Consider the following 21396-nt stretch of genomic DNA (forward strand, 5'->3'; position numbering starts at 1 on the left):
AGCAGGAATGTTTGGGCTGTTATGTCTCCTTTTTTTTTTTTTTTTTGCACCGGCTCCCTCTGTTGGCAGTTCCTATAAATACATTGACTCAGTCATTGGAGTCACCCGAGAAAGCAGGTGAAGATAATAAAGTAAGAAGTACCACTGGGACAAATATATTTGAGGAGGCGTCTGAAGCTACAGAAAAACATCAACCTGTGACAAAAGAGTTTGGTTCTCTGGATTCTATTCAGTGACTTTCACATAAACTCTAATAGTGACACACTTGAATTTTTCTAATTATTTTTAATTGGATATGAGAGTAATTTTGACAATCAATTGTCAATTGAAAATATTTGTTGTTTTTATCCACAGCTCTACTCCAAGGTGCTAAAAGTAGAGGTCTAAATTACAGTCAATGATTCATTTTCATTTAATTAATATTAAACAATTAAATATTTTGTCACTCCACCTAGTTATCATTTAGGATAAGCAATAGTAAAAAATACAAGTATTTATCTATTAATCATTTGTCCATTAAATTACTTCACTGAAAACACAATAATCTTAGTTTGTCATTTTTTGCTGTGAACTGATTTCATCTTCCTTTCATATCTGATGGCCGATACGTTGCAGCATGTGTTTTAAGGTCAGTACAGATCTATAAATGATTTAACTTTGATCCTGAACTGTAGCAGAAGAGCTGTTTCTAACGCATTTCCTGACATGCAAAACTGAAGAATGACAATAAAAAGGAAATTTTCTGAAGGTTTATTTATGAAATACTAAAGTGATATAAATAATAGTGGTTACAACTGGTCGTCAGTACCTTGCATGGCGATAGCAAAACAGGTAAAAACATCCATTGTTGACGAAATGTCTAAAAATCTACAAATCTAGAGATCCCATTAGAAAATGATGTCCAATTAGAGGCATAATATGTACATATTTATTTACATTGCTTAAGAATAAAAATCCAGTTCTTCTGTACAAGGCCACTTTTTATGGTCAACTCTTGCATGGTTACATCTGGTAATTATTAATGAGAGCCCTTCTTTTCCAGAACAGCTTCTGCCCTGTCTTTTAAAAAAGGCATCTGGAGTTCGATAGAAACTTTGAACAAAATGTCAAAATCTAAATAGTGTTAATTCATCATTCTAAGATGATAATTAATTAAAATCATTAGACTACAAAGTACGGAACCATACTTGTAACCATCTTGTCAATAATAATGTCAGTGGTGCTTAAACAAAAAAATAATAATAATCCGAACATTCCTTCGCCATCTTGTGCCAAATGTCAGAGTGATGAAACTATTTGGGGTCAGTGGTTGTTTTGCTTTCACTGCCTGCTCCTGTTTTCTTCAAGACCTGCCCTCTGTTTACTTGGACATGTCAATCATCAGCTTAACTTTCAAGCCTCTTTGTTTTCTTTGCTGCTGCAGTGAAGTGAGTCCTCCTCTGGACAAGGACTGATCTGTGCATTCCACACATGGCAAACAACAACTTCAGAGCCAGGAAAACAAAACAGCTGTCACATGCCAGACTCACTCAGGTTTTCCCACTTTATAAAAGTCAGGGACAGGATAACAGAAAGTTGCATTTTGTCTCTATACACAGTAAACATTAGTAAAACCCTGTGTGCATTGAATGGGGGCTGAGAAGGCTTGAAAAAAAAAAAAAAGAATTAGTAACCAACAACTTTTTTTTGAAATGCGTCTTTCCTCTCACATTGCAGTTGAGTGAAACTTTTAGAATAAAGGTCCTACACAGGGAGAACAAGGTCCAGCTACCTCAGGTTATCCAGTTCTAATATGGCTCGGGTTCGATGCAGTTTTCCTCTTTTTCACATCCACAGTATTAGTGCAGCAGTTTAGAGGGGTCAAATAAGGGAGGCACAGGTCCTAGGTGCCATTGTCTGCCATGCTGGAAGAGTCTGAAGAGGCTGCTGTCGGGGTTGATGGCTGGTGGCTGCTCTGCGCTGGAGAGCCGTCTTTAGGCCAGTGGCGTTGACTCAGACTCTGATGCAGTTCATCCAGTTCAGCTGGTAGGGGGATCCCCAGCTCCTGGTTGAGGGACAGAGCTTCAAACCAGTCCTCCAGCTTCTGGAAAGGTGGACTGGGGGAAGAGGAAAGGGCAACGAGGGCACACAAAGGGGTTTAAGGTTAAAACCAGATTGACAAGGTTGAGAGAAAACATGAGGAAGTAATCTGGCTGCAGAGGCGTGTCCCTGTGCAGCCAGGTTGAAATGGCATCTGAAAGTAGTTGTTTTTTCCCCTTCTGCTTCTATAGTTTCTTGAGTCTTGAGTTCAAATAACTGGCAGGAGACTGTGTCTCAGGGTGAACGTGGACATGTTTCTCATGTCGCCATTTGAGTGAGTGGTAACATTAATATTCCCACACATTTCTTTAAATGTTTGCTACAAAGCTGTTGCATCTCTCTTGACGCTTTGTTCAGGTCATTATATTAGCAGTCATCAACCAGTCAGCAACCCTGCAAAAAAATCACTTTTCATAATAAACCATTAACCATTACAATAACAGCAGGTGCTTACCGGTTGTCTGGTGTGAGGTCACAGCAGGCCACAGCCAGTGGAAAGAAAGCTGCTGGACTGTCGTCAGGGAGGAACTTCTCCACAAACTTGCCGACATTCAGGCCAAAGTCCAGCGTCCTGGGCAGGCACTCAGGGTCTGCATAGACTTTTCCAATGATCTGGATCATAAGACAGAGGAGGAAGTAATGTTCAATCAATTACTAGATACAGACACACTTAAAATGAAATATCAGGGTGAATAATTAAAGCACAGAATAACATTTTTAGCACATCAGCTACAGTGAAGTCTACTGTATGTAATGTTCTATTATTTTCTAAAGCATGTAGTTGCACTTTAGATCTGTACTTGAAACTTGCTGGATAAGTGTGTGTTGTCACGATCTGATAATACAGCTGTGAGCAGAAGCTGTTTTGCAAACTATTTTTGGAGTTTTCCTTGAAGTCCCCTCATCCAGGGCTTTTGAATTGCCTGCCAAAAAGCACTGCAATCGCAAGCTGTGTAACCAGAAAATCAAAGCAGATAATCAGGGTAAAATCAGCATGTTCCTACCTCACAAAGTACGATTCCAAAGGAGAAAATGTCCACCTTCTCATCATAGCGTTTACCTGAAATAACATCAAGTGAAAGATGAAGTAAATGCACTCATTGACCCGCAGAATGAATTATCCTCTGTAAATCAAGTTGGTAATTCATTGTTTTGTGAGCAGCTCACCATTGAGCATCTCTGGAGCCATCCAGTAAGGGTTTCCCACAACAGTGTACCGCTTCTTTCGGTCAATACGCCTGAAAACCCTCTTCTTAGTGGAGGGTTTTTCAGGAGAAGGCTTTACTTTCTCCTCTACTATGAGTCGAGAGAGTCCAAAGTCAGCAACGACCACAGTGTTGTCCTGGTGAAACATGACAGTTTTAATGGTTCACTCTGAGCTTCATTTGAAGTGAAGAGCCATGTTAGTACAAAAATGTATACTTGACATGTATAACTGAGTAAATATTGGTCTGACATCCAACTGACAAAATGATAAAATATCAGGTTTAAACAAGTGGGATTTGTAAGCTGAATTAATGCTCTACAAGGGAAAGGAGTCATTAATATAATAAATGCTCCTGGAGGCTCTATAGACGCAACTGTCTTGCCAAATCGCAGGGCAGGGAACTACTTTTCCTCAGTTCATTAAATCAACAAATCATTCCCACCCCTTATTCTTATTGTTTAAATGTTCTCATCTGTAGTGGTTGATAAGATGCCATGTCACCTACCAGTTTAACCAGGCAGTTGTGAGAGTTGAGGTCTCTGTGTATGATGCTCATTGAGTGAAGGTAGGCCTGAAACAAAGAGGAAAGTTAAGGAGGGTAAAACTTCAACTTGTGCAAGAAAATATACTTTTATATAGTAAAACTTTTCAGCACTATTCAACATCTTCCATGACTGACGCCATCTTTAAATCCAGATCTCAGCAAATCTCTACAACACCATCTAAAATATTTCACTATGCCTTTACACTCTACGGCAGTGGGAGTTAGGATTTTAAAAACTATATGAGGAAAAACATAGTATTTGAGTGACAACATTTTCATTTACTACCCCAGTAATGATCTGCTGTAATCTCAGGACCCCTTGTGGTCATGGTGACCCCAGCAAGGGGTCCTGAACTCTGAGGCACATTTACACACATTTAAATGGCTGAAAATAGCAGCCAAAGATTTCACTAATGGAAATGTCTCTGCAAGAAGCCAACTCACCATGCCAGAAGCGATGCTCTTCGCAAAGCTCACCCTTTGCTCCCATGGAAATGGATCCTGTTAGTCCCGAGTAAAAGGAAAAAAAAAATGCATAACAGAAATTGATAGACGCTTCCTCAGAGGCAATGATGCATAACAGGAGTGGATACTAAATGAGTGTGCACCAACGTAGAGACAGGGAAACAGTATTCAATAGTATCAGCAAACAAAATGTAATATTTTTGAACAAAATTCAAAATTGGCCTTTCCCCACATACTTTAAATGCATTTAATTAAAGATAAAAGAAAACACTCTCCCTCTCCTCCTTGGAGAAGCAGTCAGCTTTGGGGGGGAGGGGAGCACAGCTCTTTAAATTTCACCTGGTAGCACTTTCTACAACTTTACCCATTCCACATCTTGGCCAGTTGACATGCCATCCAGCCCACTATAGAGCCGACAGCCGTCTATCAGTGCAGAGTTTACTTCAGGTCAGCCACCTCCCACATTACTCTGAGCTGCAAACACCTCCTACTGAGGCCACTGGAAGGTTTCTGTGCTCTACTGTGGAAGAGGAGAGTAAAAGAGTTAAGTGAATCAAGTAGTTTAACTCACTGTGTCTCTGATGAAATCCTTCAGGGTGCCTCCCTCGATAAACTCAGTTATCAAATTGAGCCTCTTGTCCTTATATAGAACACCGATGAACTTCAAAACATGTGGATGATCGAGGCTTCGCATTACTTTAACCTGAGGATTAGTTGAGTGACAGAAAGACAGAAGTTCACGATTAGGAATGCAAGCAGATTATCCCTCATCAGACTCTAGTAAAGGTGAAATTTAATCCATGAGAAAAAGCATTAAATACAATAAAAATCAGGCAAATGTTTTCTCACAAGACTGGTGAAAAAAAAAAAAAACCCTCAAAACAACAAGGTACAAAGAGGTAACTGTTGGAACATGTGGCGTGCTTTCAGTTATGAGTATAATAAATCACAGCTCCATGCAGAGCCAGAGGACTTTGTTTTGTCTATGAGGAAGCTCAGACCTCCTGCTGCAGATTACTAACCTCCTTTAGGAAAGTTTTCTGGGTCTCCTCATCGCAGCGGATCAGCTCCTTCATCACCATCACCTCTCCTGTGGCTTTATGAGTCACCTGTCAGTGGGATGGTGACATTGAATTTAAACTGAATTTAAGCTCATTGCCAGAGGAACCAAAAAAAGTCCTGAATGGTTGGAGTAATATACATGGTGAAGAACTGATGGCAGTGGGAGGCTGACCTTGATGGCCTGTCCGAAGAAACCTTTTCCTAAGATCTCTCCATGGATGAGGTCACATGGCCGGAAGATGCGATGAGAGCAGCTACTGGAGGATCTCAAGGATTCAGAGCGCCCGATGTCTCGTGTAGTAAAGGGAGACTCTTTGGGAGAATTTGGCCCAGGTGACTTACATATGCTGTTACTCCGTCTGCGGTAGAGACAATATGGCTGATTTGAAATTAAATGCACTCACATCTTGTCCATTACTGACCCCACAATACGTAAGCTTTAAAGTTTCTGAGACCTTAGTTAGGCCTAACATACCTCAAAGACCTCCTTTTAAGCGTGCCGTCATCGACTACATCCGTTCTCTCCAGGACTGCATCAGAAGGTGAGGACAGACGCATGCGGGAGGTGGCTGGGACTCCCAACCGGCTCCTGGGTGATCCCAGTCTAAGCCGATCCAAACGCTGCCTGACCGGGTCATACTCTATAAGCAGCTGCAGCGTGTGACTGGTGCGGTGGATAAGATCGTCCACCTAAATAAACAATGAGATTTAGGGTTGCAGGATTTCCCATGATTTTAACATTATTAGTTCCCACGACCATACGATACTCTTACTGGAATTCTCAGGATTTCTTGCAGTAAATAAAATATGATTTAAACCAAAGGACTGTGGATAATTATTTATGAACTTGAATTACTGCCTTGTGGTTGTGTGCCTCTGCCACCCAGACTAGTTTCAGGTTACATCCCTGTTTATCAAGTTATATAAAATATTAACCATTTTTGTAAAATGTTGTCATAATTGCTGTACGAATTCTTGAGTTATGGCTAAAAACATGCTTTGTGCGGTCACTGTGACCTCGACCTTTGCCCACCAAAATCATCCTTGAGTCCAAGTATATGTTTTAGCTACATTTGTGGAAATTCTCTCAAGGCCTTACTGAGGTCACAAGATCTCATATATGGCTACCAACCAAGCAACCAATCAGAGCACAGCTAAGAATTAAGCAAGCAGAATAAAACTACAAACTTTCACCATGAATTTGACCTTTGTCCTTTAACAACCAAAATCTAATCAGTCCATCCTTGAGTCCATGAGAACATTTGTGCTAAATATGAAGACATTCCCTCAAGGTATTCCTGAGACATCACATTCATGAGCATGACTTGGACGTACAGTCATACAGTCGAATGGACAACATGAAAACATAATGCCTCTGGCCACAGCTGTTGTCGGTGTGGAGTATAACGAAAATTTAAGCAGTGAGCAATGACTGTATTGGAATGATTGTAATTTTGTGAGGGTGAAGTTGTGGGAATGAACCTTTAAGTCATTCCACATACCGTACTCTCCCAGCTGAAGTATGTATAAATGGAGGAATGTAAGGAATGCCAAAAATCACGTTATACATTAAAGAACATACCTTTTCAAATTGCACTCAAGGAATTGACTTGCCCTTAATAGGGACAGAAATAGCTTCATTCAAAGAATTTCAGATCACACACCTCCCATGAGTATCAGAGATATATGCAAGGTATAAACCTACCTCCTCCTCCATTAATGTCCCAACTGGAAGGCCATTGATCTCCAGGATCCTGTCTCCAACATGGATGGCATTTCGCACCTCCGGACTAATAAGCATCCCTCTGACCCTGGAGCAAAACAGTACCAACACCAATATGTGAGTATTAGCACTGTAGAAGGAATGTGCTAATTTAATGTTAGTAGATTAAGGACAACTGGGTCTGTCTGCTGGCCAGCCACTAAACCAGGACTGACTTAAACACTTTTACATCAATTGAAACAATCAACTAATACGTTTTCCTGCAGTGCCACACTTACACACACACACACACTAGTGCCCTGCTATTTGGCAAACTTATAATCAGACTTATGTTAAGCATTACTCATGCTGTCTCCAGAGGGCAGTGAAACAGGTACTGATATCAGGTGCCACTTACTCTTTGACTTGAACACTCACTGAGCCGTTGACATCCCTCAGCACTGAGACGGAGAAGCCCCTCTTGCCGTTGGCTGCAGAGGGCATCGAGATTAGGGTCACCGTGTGGGGCAGTGAGTCTAGCACCGAGTCGTGTGAACGTTTTTCCAACATGGGTGTAAGGACCACCTGCTTGTAGCACTTTCCACTGCAAACAACAGGAGGGGGAGTGAAGCATTACATGTAGGGACATATGCTTGTTGTTCAGTTACTGTTGAAAGAGCACAAAATTCAAGGAGTCATGGAATAATGACTAACTAATAACATTTACAGATGACATTAACTTGATGACATTGTTGCCTGCTATTCTTCTTGAAAAATAAACTCACATATTAAATGAAAAATACACATTTCATAGATGAGTAAAATCAGTGACGATAGAATAGGCATGTGCAGGAGACTTACCAGTAGAGTTTCGATCGCTCCACTAAGGCGTAGGTATCCCTGTCCTCAATCACCACCTTGCAACTCAGACACACGAAGCACTCAGGGTGATACTTGTGTTCTCCGGCCACCTGGAACCACAAAACCAACCAGCTTATCTTCACAGTGCAAAGCATAAAGAAGTAATATGCTGACGGTGAGGCTGCTGTCCCACTGTGCTGTGCTTTGCTCGTCAGAGATGAGTGTGTTGTGCTGCGTGTTGTTTTCTACCCGCCTCTCGTTCTGAGCAGTGACACAGTCGTAACACCTGCTTCACTCCTAGTCTGTCTGGAATCTGCTATGATGTCACCTCCCTCTGCAGGTCTGAGCCACTCGTCTCGCTGACGTTCTTGCTTCCAACAGTCTGTCATGTGCCTTCTCTCTGATTTATACTGCCTACACATCACTGACCAATTTCCCTTTCTGCAATTTATGTCACACTCACATATTATCTGGGTTGGTCTCTCTCTCTCCCTCTCCCTCTCTCTCTGAGATAATGTGCCCAGCCCTTGGCAAGCAGGTAATCTAATTGTGCACATAGCTGAGCATGAAGCATGCTGATTCAGGTTCAATTATGAAACTAAAGTTCAAGAAATTAAGCCTTTTAAATGTGGCTCAGTGGAAAATCTACATGTGTACCTGAATGATGTGGGGATAAAGTGAGGCAGGAAAACTTCAGGACACTGTTTCCTAATTCCATGTACAGTTTATAGATCCCACAAATCTAATAGTATACTATTTTTTTCAGTTAGTTAATGCCCTTCCTTAGGCAACCTGGGTTCAGGGATCAAGCTGCCAACCAAGGATCAACCTGCTCTACCATCTGAGCTATGGCCCCTCTCATACTTATCATCTTATACCAGCAGCAAATAATTCAATACATGCAGCGATGGACGTCAATTACACTGGGACTTCAGAACTGGAGTTCATGAAGATAAAGAAAAATGTTAGTTTTTTCCCATAAAATGTAATAGTTATGCTCTGTTACAGAAGCTGTTTTACCGCTATTCATAATTTGTTTGAATTTTCTTCATTTCTGAGGAGCTCCTCCATTTCCCAGCCATAGAATCACTGTGATGTGAAGTTATCTGCCTGTTAAGTTGGACTTTTTCCCACAGTTACCACACCTGTGAGCCAGTGAGTCAGTGAGTCAGTGCTGGGAAAGGATTCCCTGCTGCTACAGAGAGATTAAAGTGAAGTCAGCCAAATCATTGTGACATCTCAGAAGTGTGTCTGCAACTCCCTGCCTTCAAGCCAGGAACAGACCCACCACCACTAACCACAGTCACAACCTGCCTCAGGCTTTAACTGCAAAGACAGAGCTGTAAAAAAACAAGATCAAAGTGAAAAACTAAGTGGGGCTCAATTTGGAGAGGAAAAAAATGTGAAACTGAACAGCAAAAGCAGATCAATTATAAAAAAAAAAAAAAAAAAAAAAAGGTCACCAAAAACTTTCTTAAAATATAACAAACATCTTCAATGAATCAATAAACTAACAAATGATTAAAACCAGGACAAAAACAATACTGTTCTGGACTTGAATGCCTAACAAGCAGCAGCAGTTCTGCATGACCCTCCTCTGCTGATGAACCACAATGATTCTCTTTCTGGCTGAGAGGCTGCAATGCCAATTCTGCTCTGCCAAAAACACTTGGCTTCACTGGCTGATGAAGCTGGATGCCAATACTAAATAGAGGAGTCCATTATGTGTGTTGCTTGGTGGCGAAAAGAAAAACTTCAGTCTGGCTCCATGTTAGACAAGTGACCCCAGTTGTGACCAGCAAGAGCTGCTGCCACCTGAATTTCATGTTTCAACTTGTAGATACTAAATCAAAGCTGGCTGACATGTTTCTCTGGTGTCAGATTTAATATTTAGTGTTTACTTCAGTTCCTCGTTATTTAAAACCTACTTTGACTTATTGCATAATTGATAAGATATGGTTAGCATGTGCATTGCACTCTACATCTGACTGAATCCAAGTTATTTCCGAAATCTAACTCATAGTCTGCGTCAGTCTGATGAATGTAAACTGAATAGTTAAGTCTATGTATTAAACAAGGACTGCTCAGTTTGCTGGAACCTCACTAAGAAAAAAGGTAAGATTGTGGAAATTAGCTAAAACTTAGAAACAGGTATTTCTTTTAAAGCAAGACTCTTTAACTTTTGCTGAACTGTGGCCACAAGTGGCAGGTACAGGAAGTTGAAACATAGCACAACTTCAGCACAAGAAGGGAGTCATAAAGTCAGTGAACTGACTCAGTGAGGTCAGTTACATAGCAATATCAAGCTAAGGCCTGCTAACAGTAAGCTACAGGTCAGAACAGACCGAGTCAGGTCGCAGCAGCAAAATGCAATGACAGCAATAAAGTAAGCAACGTTTTACTGTTTCTTTATTTAGCTTTTAATGTATCGAGGGAAGAATGTGTTATTTCGTCTTTCAAAAGTAACATAGTGTTTCTTTAAGAACAGATACTTGATCTCTGAAAACCCACCAGTGCAGCACACAATGAGTCGTAGACTTTGGGTAATATCTACATAGCCATCCCACCACAGAGGACTCAACATGATGGACTCCATAAACCATCTCATGTTCAAGCATCTTCCCACTAGATCCCTTTGTGTACTTGAGGAAGTGAACTGTGGAGAACCTCAGTACAGAGAAGGAACAGAAAGGGGCCTCAAGTGGGGGAAACTAATTCGCAAGTGAGGTCTAGGGTCCAGTCTGCTATTTTGAGCAGCAGCCTATGAAAGTATCACTCGTCTGTAATCGCCACAATAACAGGCCCCCTGCCTTTTAATGCATGTTGGTGTTAATCTGGAGCAGTAGGGAGAATGGGGTGCACAGAGAGCATTGACACGCTCTGTGGGCACTCTGGCATTATTTAAGTAGAGGGGGAAATTGTTGGCAGTTGTTCTTATATGTTTCATGGCAAGGCAGACCCTGAACGCCTGGCAATCACATCGCAATGCACATTCGCACAATAGCAAAATGAAAAATAGCAAGTCCAAAACAATATAGCCTGGTGGGTTGTAATGCTCATACACCTGGAAAACATTTTTAATTGAAGGAAATAGCAGAGCAAGAGCCATAGGTTAGCATGCCATTTTAGCATTAAAGGAGTACTTTAGCAAGGTAATAAAGCACTTCCATAAAGCTGGGGGACTTGCCGCTTCATAATCGTAGCAGCAAAGGCCAAGACATCCTTTCTTTTAGTTAGGCTTATAAGGTTTCAAAAACCCTGGAACCTACACTTGATAACACATTTTGTCACACTCTTACTTCCTGGAAAATCCATTCATCCATTAGCTATATTGCTTATCCTTTGAGGGAAAGACCAAGTAAAGTTTTCTTGATGACGGGTAAAAGTGAGATTAGCAGACGTACCATGGCAGGTCCAGTCATGAGGAGAGAGCAACCGTGGCAGAGCTCTCCAAACTTCTCCCAGTAGTGTTTGCGACAGTACAGCTTGCCATCCTTCTCATAGTACCAGTTAGTCAGGTGGTCACAGCACACAGAACACCTGTGAGGGCAAAAAAAAACAGTCCTGGTCATGTTTTCACAGAACAAAATACATGAACAGAGAAGAAGGAAAAGAGGCTTTTTCAACTCTGAGGTAATCATCTTCAAAGTGATATGTTAGAGACTCAAAAGCCTAGTGTATTATTTCAAAGGGTATGTGGGTGATAGAGTTGTTACAATACCAATACTACTATTGGAAATGCCTCTGATGATAATTCCCAATCCAATCAACATCAAGAGACAAGAGCCGGAGGCACATTTGCAGTTTGTTAAGGGTTACATATTTGAACCATCACACAAACTAGGTGAACTTTTTCTATTTTCCTTTGTCAAAACGCATTCCTCATATTACATACATTACATTCCAATGAACAGTGTTACGGTGTTACGGTGTTAAATAATGAAAGAGGGACCCTGTAGAAAACATCAATCACACTGCCGAACACAACACTTCCAACACTGAGGTTGGATTAGATAGGAATATTAGCTGGGGGCATGTTCCCGACGATGGCAACATGTACTTTTCTCTGTAGTTACAAGGTATAGGGCACAGTAAATGCCTCGTTCATGAGATCTGCTGGGTCTTGCATGTGTGCTGTTGTTTGCGCAGTGTTACAGTGTAAGAAAAACAGACGGCACAAAGAGTTGTTCCATTATTGAGAAAGGAGAATCTGCCAGGCCTTTGCAGATGGTGGCCTCAAGGAACATTTGGTTATTAGCCTCTGCACACCACCAATAAGGCAGCCAAATCCTTAGCCAATTTCCAGCACCTTAATAGGATCCAGTTGTTTAAGAAAAACTGGAGCGAGACTTTGACAACAAGCTATAGTCTGTTAAAACAGGCTGAAAAAAAATCCCAATAGGGGCAAAGTCCTTGGTCCTCATCTGGTTGTTTATTGTGCCGTTTTTGCTTGCAATTACAAACTTCTCAATGTGCATTTTTCTTATCTATGTCATTGTCAATAATAACAAGCTATCCTGTTAGCTTTGCAGTCAAAGTTGCAAACCATATAACTAACATCCAGGGTTAATTCAGGAACTTGAGTTAACATTCTCTCTCATACTTCTCTTCCTATAAATAGTTAAACATTAAGCACTTGTCATACTTAATTCCTTTTTATTGCAGTTTCAATAATACCACTCCAACGGCTGATTGATCCAAGCTGTCACCTGAGAAGATACTTGGCAAATTAAAGGGACATTTATGGCTGCAACTTCAGGACAAAATGTTCAGAGTGAGGAATGCTGAAGTTGCCAGCAGACTGGGAAGCACCTGCAGGCTATGACTGTTCCTCGAACAAGCTGCACTGGTTATGCAAAATGGTGGCAGCAGGTTGGACTGCCAGAATACAATCAGAGATGAACCACTCTGTCAGAGATTAGTTTACTGAAATGTCTGCTGTCCTGTTTTTTTATGCTGTTGCTGCCATTCACACTTTGAAAAGACCCAAAATGTTCCTCAGCCTCTTTGTTTTGACCTTGGTTTATAAGTAATTTGAATAAGGATGCTAGATGAGACTTCACTTCACTGAATCACAATAAATGTGTCACTGCTGTTTGGACATTGTTTTGCCACTGAATTGGAATGTAAAACATTCACAGGACTAATTCTTTATGCACAGGTTGCATTTAGGAATGACTACAATAATAAATTTTCAACTGACACTATTGACTTCCTGATCAACAACTATTTCTAAATCAGGGATATGATCCTGACAGTGAGAGCTCTGCTGATGCTTTCACTCTTTTGAAAAAAATACTCCCTGAATGCTCACGTTTCTCTCTGTGACGAGCCTCATGCATCACTTTGCTCCCTGCACTGCAGGTATAGTTGATCCAGGCTTATTGACTTTGGCAAATATCGCAGAAGGTTTCTGGCAGCACTTAAGAAGTCGTCTAATAGAGAGAAGACCAAATTTGTGTCTTTTGTGGAGAGAAAAGTGGAGAGTGGGGGAAGCAGTGGATCTGAGGCAAAGGTGACGTTTCAGCCTTTAAAAATCAAGTGACATCCATGTTAATGCCCTTATGACAAATACTGTGAAAAATAATTTCCGATGACAGCAACAAATATTTACAATGAACATGAGGTCAACGTGATAATGACTCCAGCCTGATTCATCACACTGCAACATGATTGGGGAAAGCAGAGCTGGCAGTTTGCTACGGTAAAGACTGCATGAGTAATGGTAGCTGTGCTTCTGTGGCCACAGCTGGACTGAAGGCCACACATCTTCTCATCATTTGGATTGATGAGAAGTTTTTCGTTTAAAAATCATGTATCAAATTTGGTCAGTAAATTAATGCAAATTAATTAACACAACTCCAAAGTCTACCACTTTTCTCTCAGGTTATTTACTGATGATGCTTATATCACTCATCACTGCATCCTGTACAAAAATTGGCACGATTTGAATACATATTTGTTTATTTACAAGGGCTCAATTGGACAGCTGCCTTCATATATTACTTCCATCTTAGTTTGGTCCACTAGCTCACACTGAACCAGGACTAATGACTGGCTAATGCTTCATGTCCCTTGAGTTCAAACTGAGCTTGGAAAAACTGCTTTTGGCTTCTTTGCATCATTAACCTGGAACTCACAACAAAGCACTTAAAGCAAAAATGAATTCACTGGTACCTCTTGGTCATTCAAACCCTTTAACGTCAGTTTGTACCTGTTTCAATTGGTTTTGTTTGTTAAATTATTTATTAATTGTATTTATATATTTGTTTTAATTTGTGTTGTTCTTGTTTTAATTGATGTTCTTCTTTTAACTTGTATTTTTATTATTTTGTATCCGCTTATCATCATTGTAAATGAGGGCTTTGCTCTCAATGATTTTCGATTTTAAATAAATAAAAATAAAGACATATCACACAGTCTGGATGCAGAATTACATTAAATTCTAGTTTCAGTTTACGAAACTATTTAAATTAGACCCTAGACATTTGTAAAGTTTTGTGAAATTCTACTCAACAGTAGAGCCCACCAAAAAAAAATGACTCGTGGATATTATCTTATCACAGATATCATTATTGGCTTACACATCAGCTGAAAAGTAACAAGAAATTGTAGTGCTGAAATACCAGAAATACAGCATGTTTATAGTAATTTATAAACCATTATATGTTGCTATTACACAGTTTGTCCACCTAACAGCACTGACAAGGTCAGTTTTTAACTGTAAGACATCCCACTCTTTTCACATTTATGCAAATTTAAGGAGTCTTGGTTTAAAAATGTTGAATTATGTTATGCATTTATTTAAAAAAACATAAATCAGATTTTTCAGCTCTCATATAGTGTTGTCTGTATCAGCTTCAAAAACCCAGTATTTGTCAAGCTACAACATACACATCAGCAGTGGTAGGATCAGTATCACTATCAACATTGTCTGGTGCAGTGCGCACATTTGGGCGAATCAGATAAAAGATATATATGAGCTCAAGGAAGAAAAAGACTTGTTAAAAGTGCAGTATTTCATCTGCATATGTAGGACTTTCAGTATCGGACCAGGTGTGGCATAAAAACCAAAAACTTCCACCCTTGTCTGCCTTGTTCTGAACAAAAGCATTCCAAGACAAAACCAGTCGATAAACTATAATTATTGTCCATTATGGCCCTATAAATTGTCAAGATAAAGTGATGTAGGGGTGCTTATAAAAACACCTGATTTCCTTCTATGCGTGCTGATGAATGGGGGGCGGGCACGCTAAACTCAGGTGGTTCTTCAATGAACAATGCAGTGGTCCTGCCTGGACAAACACTACAAAGTAAACATTACTCATTTCCTTAAATCCACATTCCTGCTGGAGTGAATTCTTTTGTTGGAGTATGAGGTAGAGATAGTTAGAGAGGGACCTTTTGTAGCGGGCTTGAAGACCTGCAGAGGGAGTGTTTCACTTTTACTGAGACCTTATCTCAGAGGACTTGACTATTGTGTTTTCCACAACGACCTCTTTCCAAGAAGTGGAGAGTGACAATTATTTCTTCATTTATATCACAGGGAGAGTTAATGCAATTTGTTTTGGAATACATGCAACAAAGCTGCCTTTGATTTCAATCAATGTGAAAAAGCTCTGCTGATTTTTGTCAAGACATAAAATTCAATCAGGTATTTTCATTATCAATGGATCTGCTGATTCTAATTGATTTATTACTTGATTTTTAAAATGTCAGAAAGGAATGCTCTTTATAATTCCCCATAGCCCAAGCTAACATAAGCAAATAGCTAGTTTTAAGTTGAAAACCTAAGGATAATTCAGTTTGACAGATATGACAAAGAAGAAGAACATCAAATATGCACATTTGAAAAGTTGGAACCACCAAATGTTGCTTGGAAAATGACTGAAATTATTAATCAGTTGTCAAAATAGTTAATTTTTCTCTCAATCATCTAATCAGTTAATTGCTTTATTATTTCAGCACAAAATTCTAGAATATTATGAACCTATTAAATACATTTATTGCTTATTCTACCTTTTGGTAAGAGATGGCACCAAAAAGTAGAATAAGCAATAAATGTATTTAATAGGTTCATAATATTCTAAGCTGTTGTATTGTACTGCTGTACCCTCATTAAACTAAACTGGAAAATAAAATGAGAAATTGGTATCCGAAAAAAAATGTTTCTGTGGGTGTACTGTATATGAATGTCCACACATTTCATTACTGCAGGAAAATAAATGAGGACAGATCAGGAGTACTAAATATCATGATCCTGTATTGTAGAAACAAATACGACATACGCTCTTTTTACAACACTCTTTTGGAGGCCAAGTTTGATAACAATATCTGGAGCTCTATACGCTTCAAGTGAAGTACAAGACAGGAAATATCAAGCTTTCCTTGGGGAAAAAAAACAAAATTCTGCAGTCTGTGTCTGACACAGCGGACTCACACCTCTGAATCGCTGTCTAGGAATGCAGAACACAGCGGAGTTGAACGTGCCGTTACCTATAGCCCTCAAAAACACTGCCAGGTTTACTGGAACAAGAGTGACCTCAGCTTGTAAGAATGCCAAACAAGGTGGAGGTACATGGAGGGCAGAGTGGCAGCATGTGGACAATAGACAATAGGAACACCACAGGAGGTATCACAGTAACAAGGACATTTTATTTTTGCTGTGCTATTTCTTTTTAAGAGCTCAGAGATTTAGCTCTTTAAGCAAAAATAAATGTCTTGCAAAAATGTGAGCAGTGATTTGAGTGTTGCATTGCTGCAGTGGAAGTGATATCTCAAAGTGTGTGTTGAAACTTGTAAAAAGCCTGTAAAAAAAGACAAAAAAAAGGACAGTTTGAAACCAAGAGTCAAACCTCAGATGGACAACTGCAAAATACTTAAAATGATTAACAATATTGAAGTCCCACTGGCGTCCCACTTACACACAAAAAAATCTAATATATGCAAGTTTTTAAGAGCCTAACTGAAGACCTTTCTGACAAAGATACTGCTATGAAGGAGGATGCCAAAAAATGTGAGGGAGCATAAGAGTACAAAGGAAGGGAGAGGATCAATGGTGAGTAACACAGCTATGTCAGGAACCTTGCCTCTGATATGATAGAGGGAGCTGTATGTGTTATTGAAGAGTCAGTGTTTGGACCGAGTCAAATCCCAGGTTATGTAAGGACACTGCTAGATACTGGCTCAAAACTCCAAGAGAGCCATTTCAGTCATCAGAAACAGGCAACACAGTCAGCATTAAATCTGTTCTATTCTTAAGGGCTTTTTGGATCCACCAGAAGCCCTGCAGAGCCAGACATAAAAACCAAAGGATTTTTGGATATACACTATGTGGCCTCTGAGAAAAAGCTGTGCTCCAGTCAACTACATTCACAGATTCAGGCACCAGTTCTTACTCATTCGTTTCATAATGTTAAGGTCTGATTAAGCACAGTGATTGCTGTACACATACTCTTTTCGTTAAAAAAAAAAATGCAGCTGCGATCCTGCAGTCAGTTCAAACCTGGCACGGCAGTTTTGACCAGGAACAGTTCAATCGAGAAGTGTCATCAAAAAAAATCTGTGCCATCTCATCATAGATCACAACACGTGATTGTTACTGCTAACCAAGGGGAAACCCCAATGAATGTTATATGATGTTGTCATCCAACCACAGGTTCACTGCCCCATACAGAGATATCTCACTATGGAGCAGTGACCTGTGAGCTCACAACAGCTCCAGTGTGGCAATCATTAAGCCTCAAAGCAGAGGGTCAAAGTCCTCCAGGAGAGTAGGATCATTTCTCTGACCAATCTATATTCAAGAGACTAGACCCATCCCAGTGCTGAGGCCTGTCAGCTGTGACAGTAGCAGGAATGACATCCTACACAGGGCATTTTGTGCAGAGTGGCTCAAAGACAATGCTGAATTGTGAAAAAGGAGAACAGATGTAGGCCCATGTTTAGGCTACAAGGCAGAAGCTTCTGGGATTATCCACAAGGCCATTTCTAAGTACACCCAAACGGAAAGCAGGCAGCATGTTGACCAACAGCAAAAAACAATTGTACCCATATCAATGCAAACTGTCCCCCCTCCTTTTCTATGATAACAAAGCCTTCACTTAGCAGACAAACGTGGGGGTACACGGGGTACTTGCAGGAATCAGTAAATCATAAATTGGACACTTACTGAAAGCAGGCGTTGTGCCAGATGTCCTGCAAGACTTTCATGTGAAACGAGTCTTGAATTTTTCCTCCACAGCCCGCACAGTAACAATGATCAGTACCTGTAAAATAAAAAAAAAAAACACGAAGTCTTTAATATATACCTATAGCTTTAAAATTCCTAAAATAGGTGAAACTGGTAGAAACTGGGTAGCTGAGGGAGATTGAGTAAACAACAGGTTCGACGTTTCACCGACATTTAAAAAACAAAAAAACAAAACCCGAAGTTTTAAACATTGTATCAACTCGCCGTGTAAAAGCATAAGACTGAAACCCGCTGCTAAACGGAAACAATATAACCTCTCCTCGGTATGAAGTTACAACCTGAAATATTTCTCACCTTCTGGTTCCTCCATCTACTTTCTGAGAGTGTCGTCGATTTTCAAATACTTTTACAAACGTCTCATACTGAAGAAGGAGAGCTGTGATGCGCCGCTTCAAAGTTTCATTCCTCTTCGTCGCCCGGCCAGGATTCCCAAACTCCAAAGTCTGAGTAAGAGTGAGGGGGAAAAAGACCCACAAAATCACTTTAATTCTCCGCAGAAAATAAGTAACCTAAATTCTCTTGGACGGAGGTGCTTTCTAGCCGCTGGCAGGGTAACTGACGTAATGCAGTCTACAAATTCCTGTACGGAGAGCGGAAGGGCCCAGCTGCAGCACCTGGAAGCAGGAGAAAACCGAGGTTTGGCCCCAAACTGACAGGGAATAACAGTGGCGCCATCTACTGCCCACATCACCGCACTACACACACACACTACACATTCTGTAGTAGACACACATTTTTAATAAGATGCAGATGTCCAAATTAAAGTTCTTTTCTCATTTAGTAACTTGTACGTCCTCCTGAAAGTCCTACAAACCAAATTAAAAAGACTTTAACCTGTGTTTTTATAATTATTTGTTATAATATTTTTTATAATTACAATCTCAATTTGATACTTTTGTGTTGTTATCATGCCACTTTAGAGCAGTGCTGACTCAACTTTATGATCATTTTGGAAATCATGATACTGTTGAACTGTACAGCACTATACAGAGATGTTTTTCTGTCATGTAGCCAACCCTCACTGATATTTCATTTATTTATTCAAGCCTCAAAGATCATTGAGGTTTCCTTCATTTGCATAGAGATTCAAAGGAGGACAATACTCAGTGAAAGCATTTGCTTTGAGGTGGTTTGAGATCACTGCCTTCAATTGTCCAGGGGTATTGACCGTGTGCATCTTGAGAGTTTGTTGTAAACAATTCCATGTGTGTGATAAAAATGGCGTGGGCAAAAATATATAATCAACACTGAGTAAAGTGCAACACGATTCAACAGCACCACAAACTGCAGTCTTACCAAAATGAACATACAGTTGAATCAACACCTCATCAAACAGTTTCAACGAATCAACAAAAAAACATAAAAGCAATCCCTTAGAAAAAAGGGGTTACTTTGTGTCATATCAGAGTGGTTTTAGGCGGTGGTGCTCAGCAATGGACTCTGTACTGAATCTGGATATGGGTATAGACAACACAAAATACATGAAATTGGGATATAAAAAGAAATTGCCAAAACAAAATTCTTAAGTGTGTGGTAGGTTCTGACAGAGAATCAGTTATAATGATTTATAGAGCCATGCTAGATCAACATTGGGAATTCCTGTTAAGAGTTGGAAAGTCCAAAGCAAACTTTAGAAATAAGATACATTTTCTTTCATTTAAGCTGACTCACCACACAAGTAACACTAATAAAAAAACAGTTCACCCTGTTTCTTCTGAAGGTGCTGATAAGGTCGATAACCATAACAAACAGCCACTGTCCCTGATCACTATCCATTGTATGGTCTATGTGGAACTAGAGTACCTTCTGTCAAACATGATAGTGAGTAGGGGAAAAATGACAATGACTGTTTTATAATGAGTTGTGACGAACATCAGATAATATAATAGTGATAAGCCTACACTGTACTGAGGTGACCTATCATAGTAATACCAAAAATAATGATTTCTCTTTTAAAATCAGTTCACACTGTAGTCATCTCATTATTCTGCCATTGAGATGATGGTATCCACGTGAATAGCCCGCCCTTCTTACTTTAAATATGGTCGACTAAAAACGTGATGGCGGCAGAGAATGCTGCAGTAATGAGTCCTACAACTCGGAAATTAGATAGCCTTTTAGCACTTTGGGTTCCCTCGTCTCGAGAGCATTTTGAAATAATTGGCATGTGGTTAACTCAAGCTCAAGATATGTACGACATATACCTGTTATATATAGAGACTATGGTCAGTACATATCCCAGTCGAGGTTTCTTTAAATCAGTTAGGATATTGCAATATTCTACGCACGCGCAGACTTGTGTGTGAAAACCAGAAGGAACCAGAAGCAAGTAAACCAGTAAATTACAATGATTTATCGTCTCTGTGTAAGATCTGCTGTAAGTTTGAGAAGTTTTAGACCGAATATTGTTACACAGATAGAGCGGCTCCTTTCACGAATAACTCAGTACGTAGGTGGTGTGCGTAGCGGGAGAGAGAGCGGTGAGGCTGGCGATCGGAGCAGAAGTTAGCTAGTTAGCTTAGCTAGTAGTTAGCATTATAGCTGTGAACCTACAGTTTTCATGTTTGTGCACTTTAGGCTGTTTGTCAGTAAATAAATTCCCTCCTCACGACCCATGTTCCCGCATCTCCCCCGTGCTTGCCAACTACAGTCCTGGGTCCAGACTACGAGCCAGGGAAGGTTAACAACATTCAGACAGGTAAATGCAGGATTCTGCATTGTCACTGAAGTGTGTCATTGTCAGTTAATAAGTAAACATGCTGAAGATTACCATAGATGTGACAATCTTTCCTCCATAGTGCACTTTTGATGCGTTAACTGTCTGTTGAGAAAAATAATCCAAAACTTTTTCAGCCAGGAAGGAGAAAGGTGAAGTTTTCCAGGCAGAGAGCAGCAAGATCATGAGACAGGACAGGCCCTGAATTTAATTTGCTACTACTACTGTCATGAAAAGGTAAGTTTTAGTCTGGACCATATTAGTTGGCAACTTGGCTCTGCTTCCCTATCTGTTAAAGTCACTGCGCACCACTGCTTCTCTTCTTGTTCCTCTTATTTGTTTTAATGGCCAGTTGCAACCATATGGATCATTATCACCGTCTACTGCTGAGTCCTGGTGTTCCTGTTATCAATCCAGTGTCATTTAGGTAAATAAAAATATGATTCAAAACATCTTTCCCAGGATTTTTTTTTTGTAAAAATAGCTGAAAGATCCACGCATTTGATCC

The 21396-nt window shown here is 40.1% G+C and overlaps 1 protein-coding gene across 2 annotated transcripts; it reads right to left on the reverse strand.

Annotated features, from left to right (window-relative positions):
* Nucleotides 1–734: 734 nt before the first annotated feature.
* On the reverse strand, nucleotides 735–18742 carry limk2 (LIM domain kinase 2). Of its 2 annotated transcripts, XM_023413457.2 has the most exons (16): nucleotides 18467–18742; nucleotides 18092–18188; nucleotides 11325–11460; nucleotides 7921–8030; nucleotides 7478–7663; nucleotides 7063–7168; nucleotides 5833–6047; nucleotides 5530–5716; nucleotides 5318–5404; nucleotides 4867–4998; nucleotides 4275–4331; nucleotides 3792–3857; nucleotides 3247–3421; nucleotides 3084–3139; nucleotides 2534–2691; nucleotides 735–2096 (listed from the first exon to the last, which is right to left on the reverse strand). In XM_023413457.2, the coding sequence occupies exons 1-16, from the start codon at nucleotides 18480–18482 to the stop codon at nucleotides 1883–1885; spliced, it is 1998 nt and encodes a 665-aa protein (XP_023269225.1). In that variant the 5' UTR covers nucleotides 18483–18742; the 3' UTR covers nucleotides 735–1882. The 2 variants fall into 2 exon arrangements, with proteins under 2 accessions (XP_023269225.1, XP_087032002.1); XM_087175876.1 differs by lacking the exons at nucleotides 11325–11460; nucleotides 18092–18188; nucleotides 18467–18742 and adding an exon at nucleotides 8174–8350.
* Between the last annotated feature and the right edge of the window lie 2654 nt (nucleotides 18743–21396).

The sequence above is a fragment of the Seriola lalandi genome, unplaced genomic scaffold (assembly GCF_002814215.2).
Source record: "Seriola lalandi dorsalis isolate HSWRI2012SDOR001 ecotype SW California unplaced genomic scaffold, Sedor1 jcf7180002054517, whole genome shotgun sequence".
Lineage (NCBI taxonomy): Eukaryota > Metazoa > Chordata > Actinopteri > Carangiformes > Carangidae > Seriola > Seriola lalandi.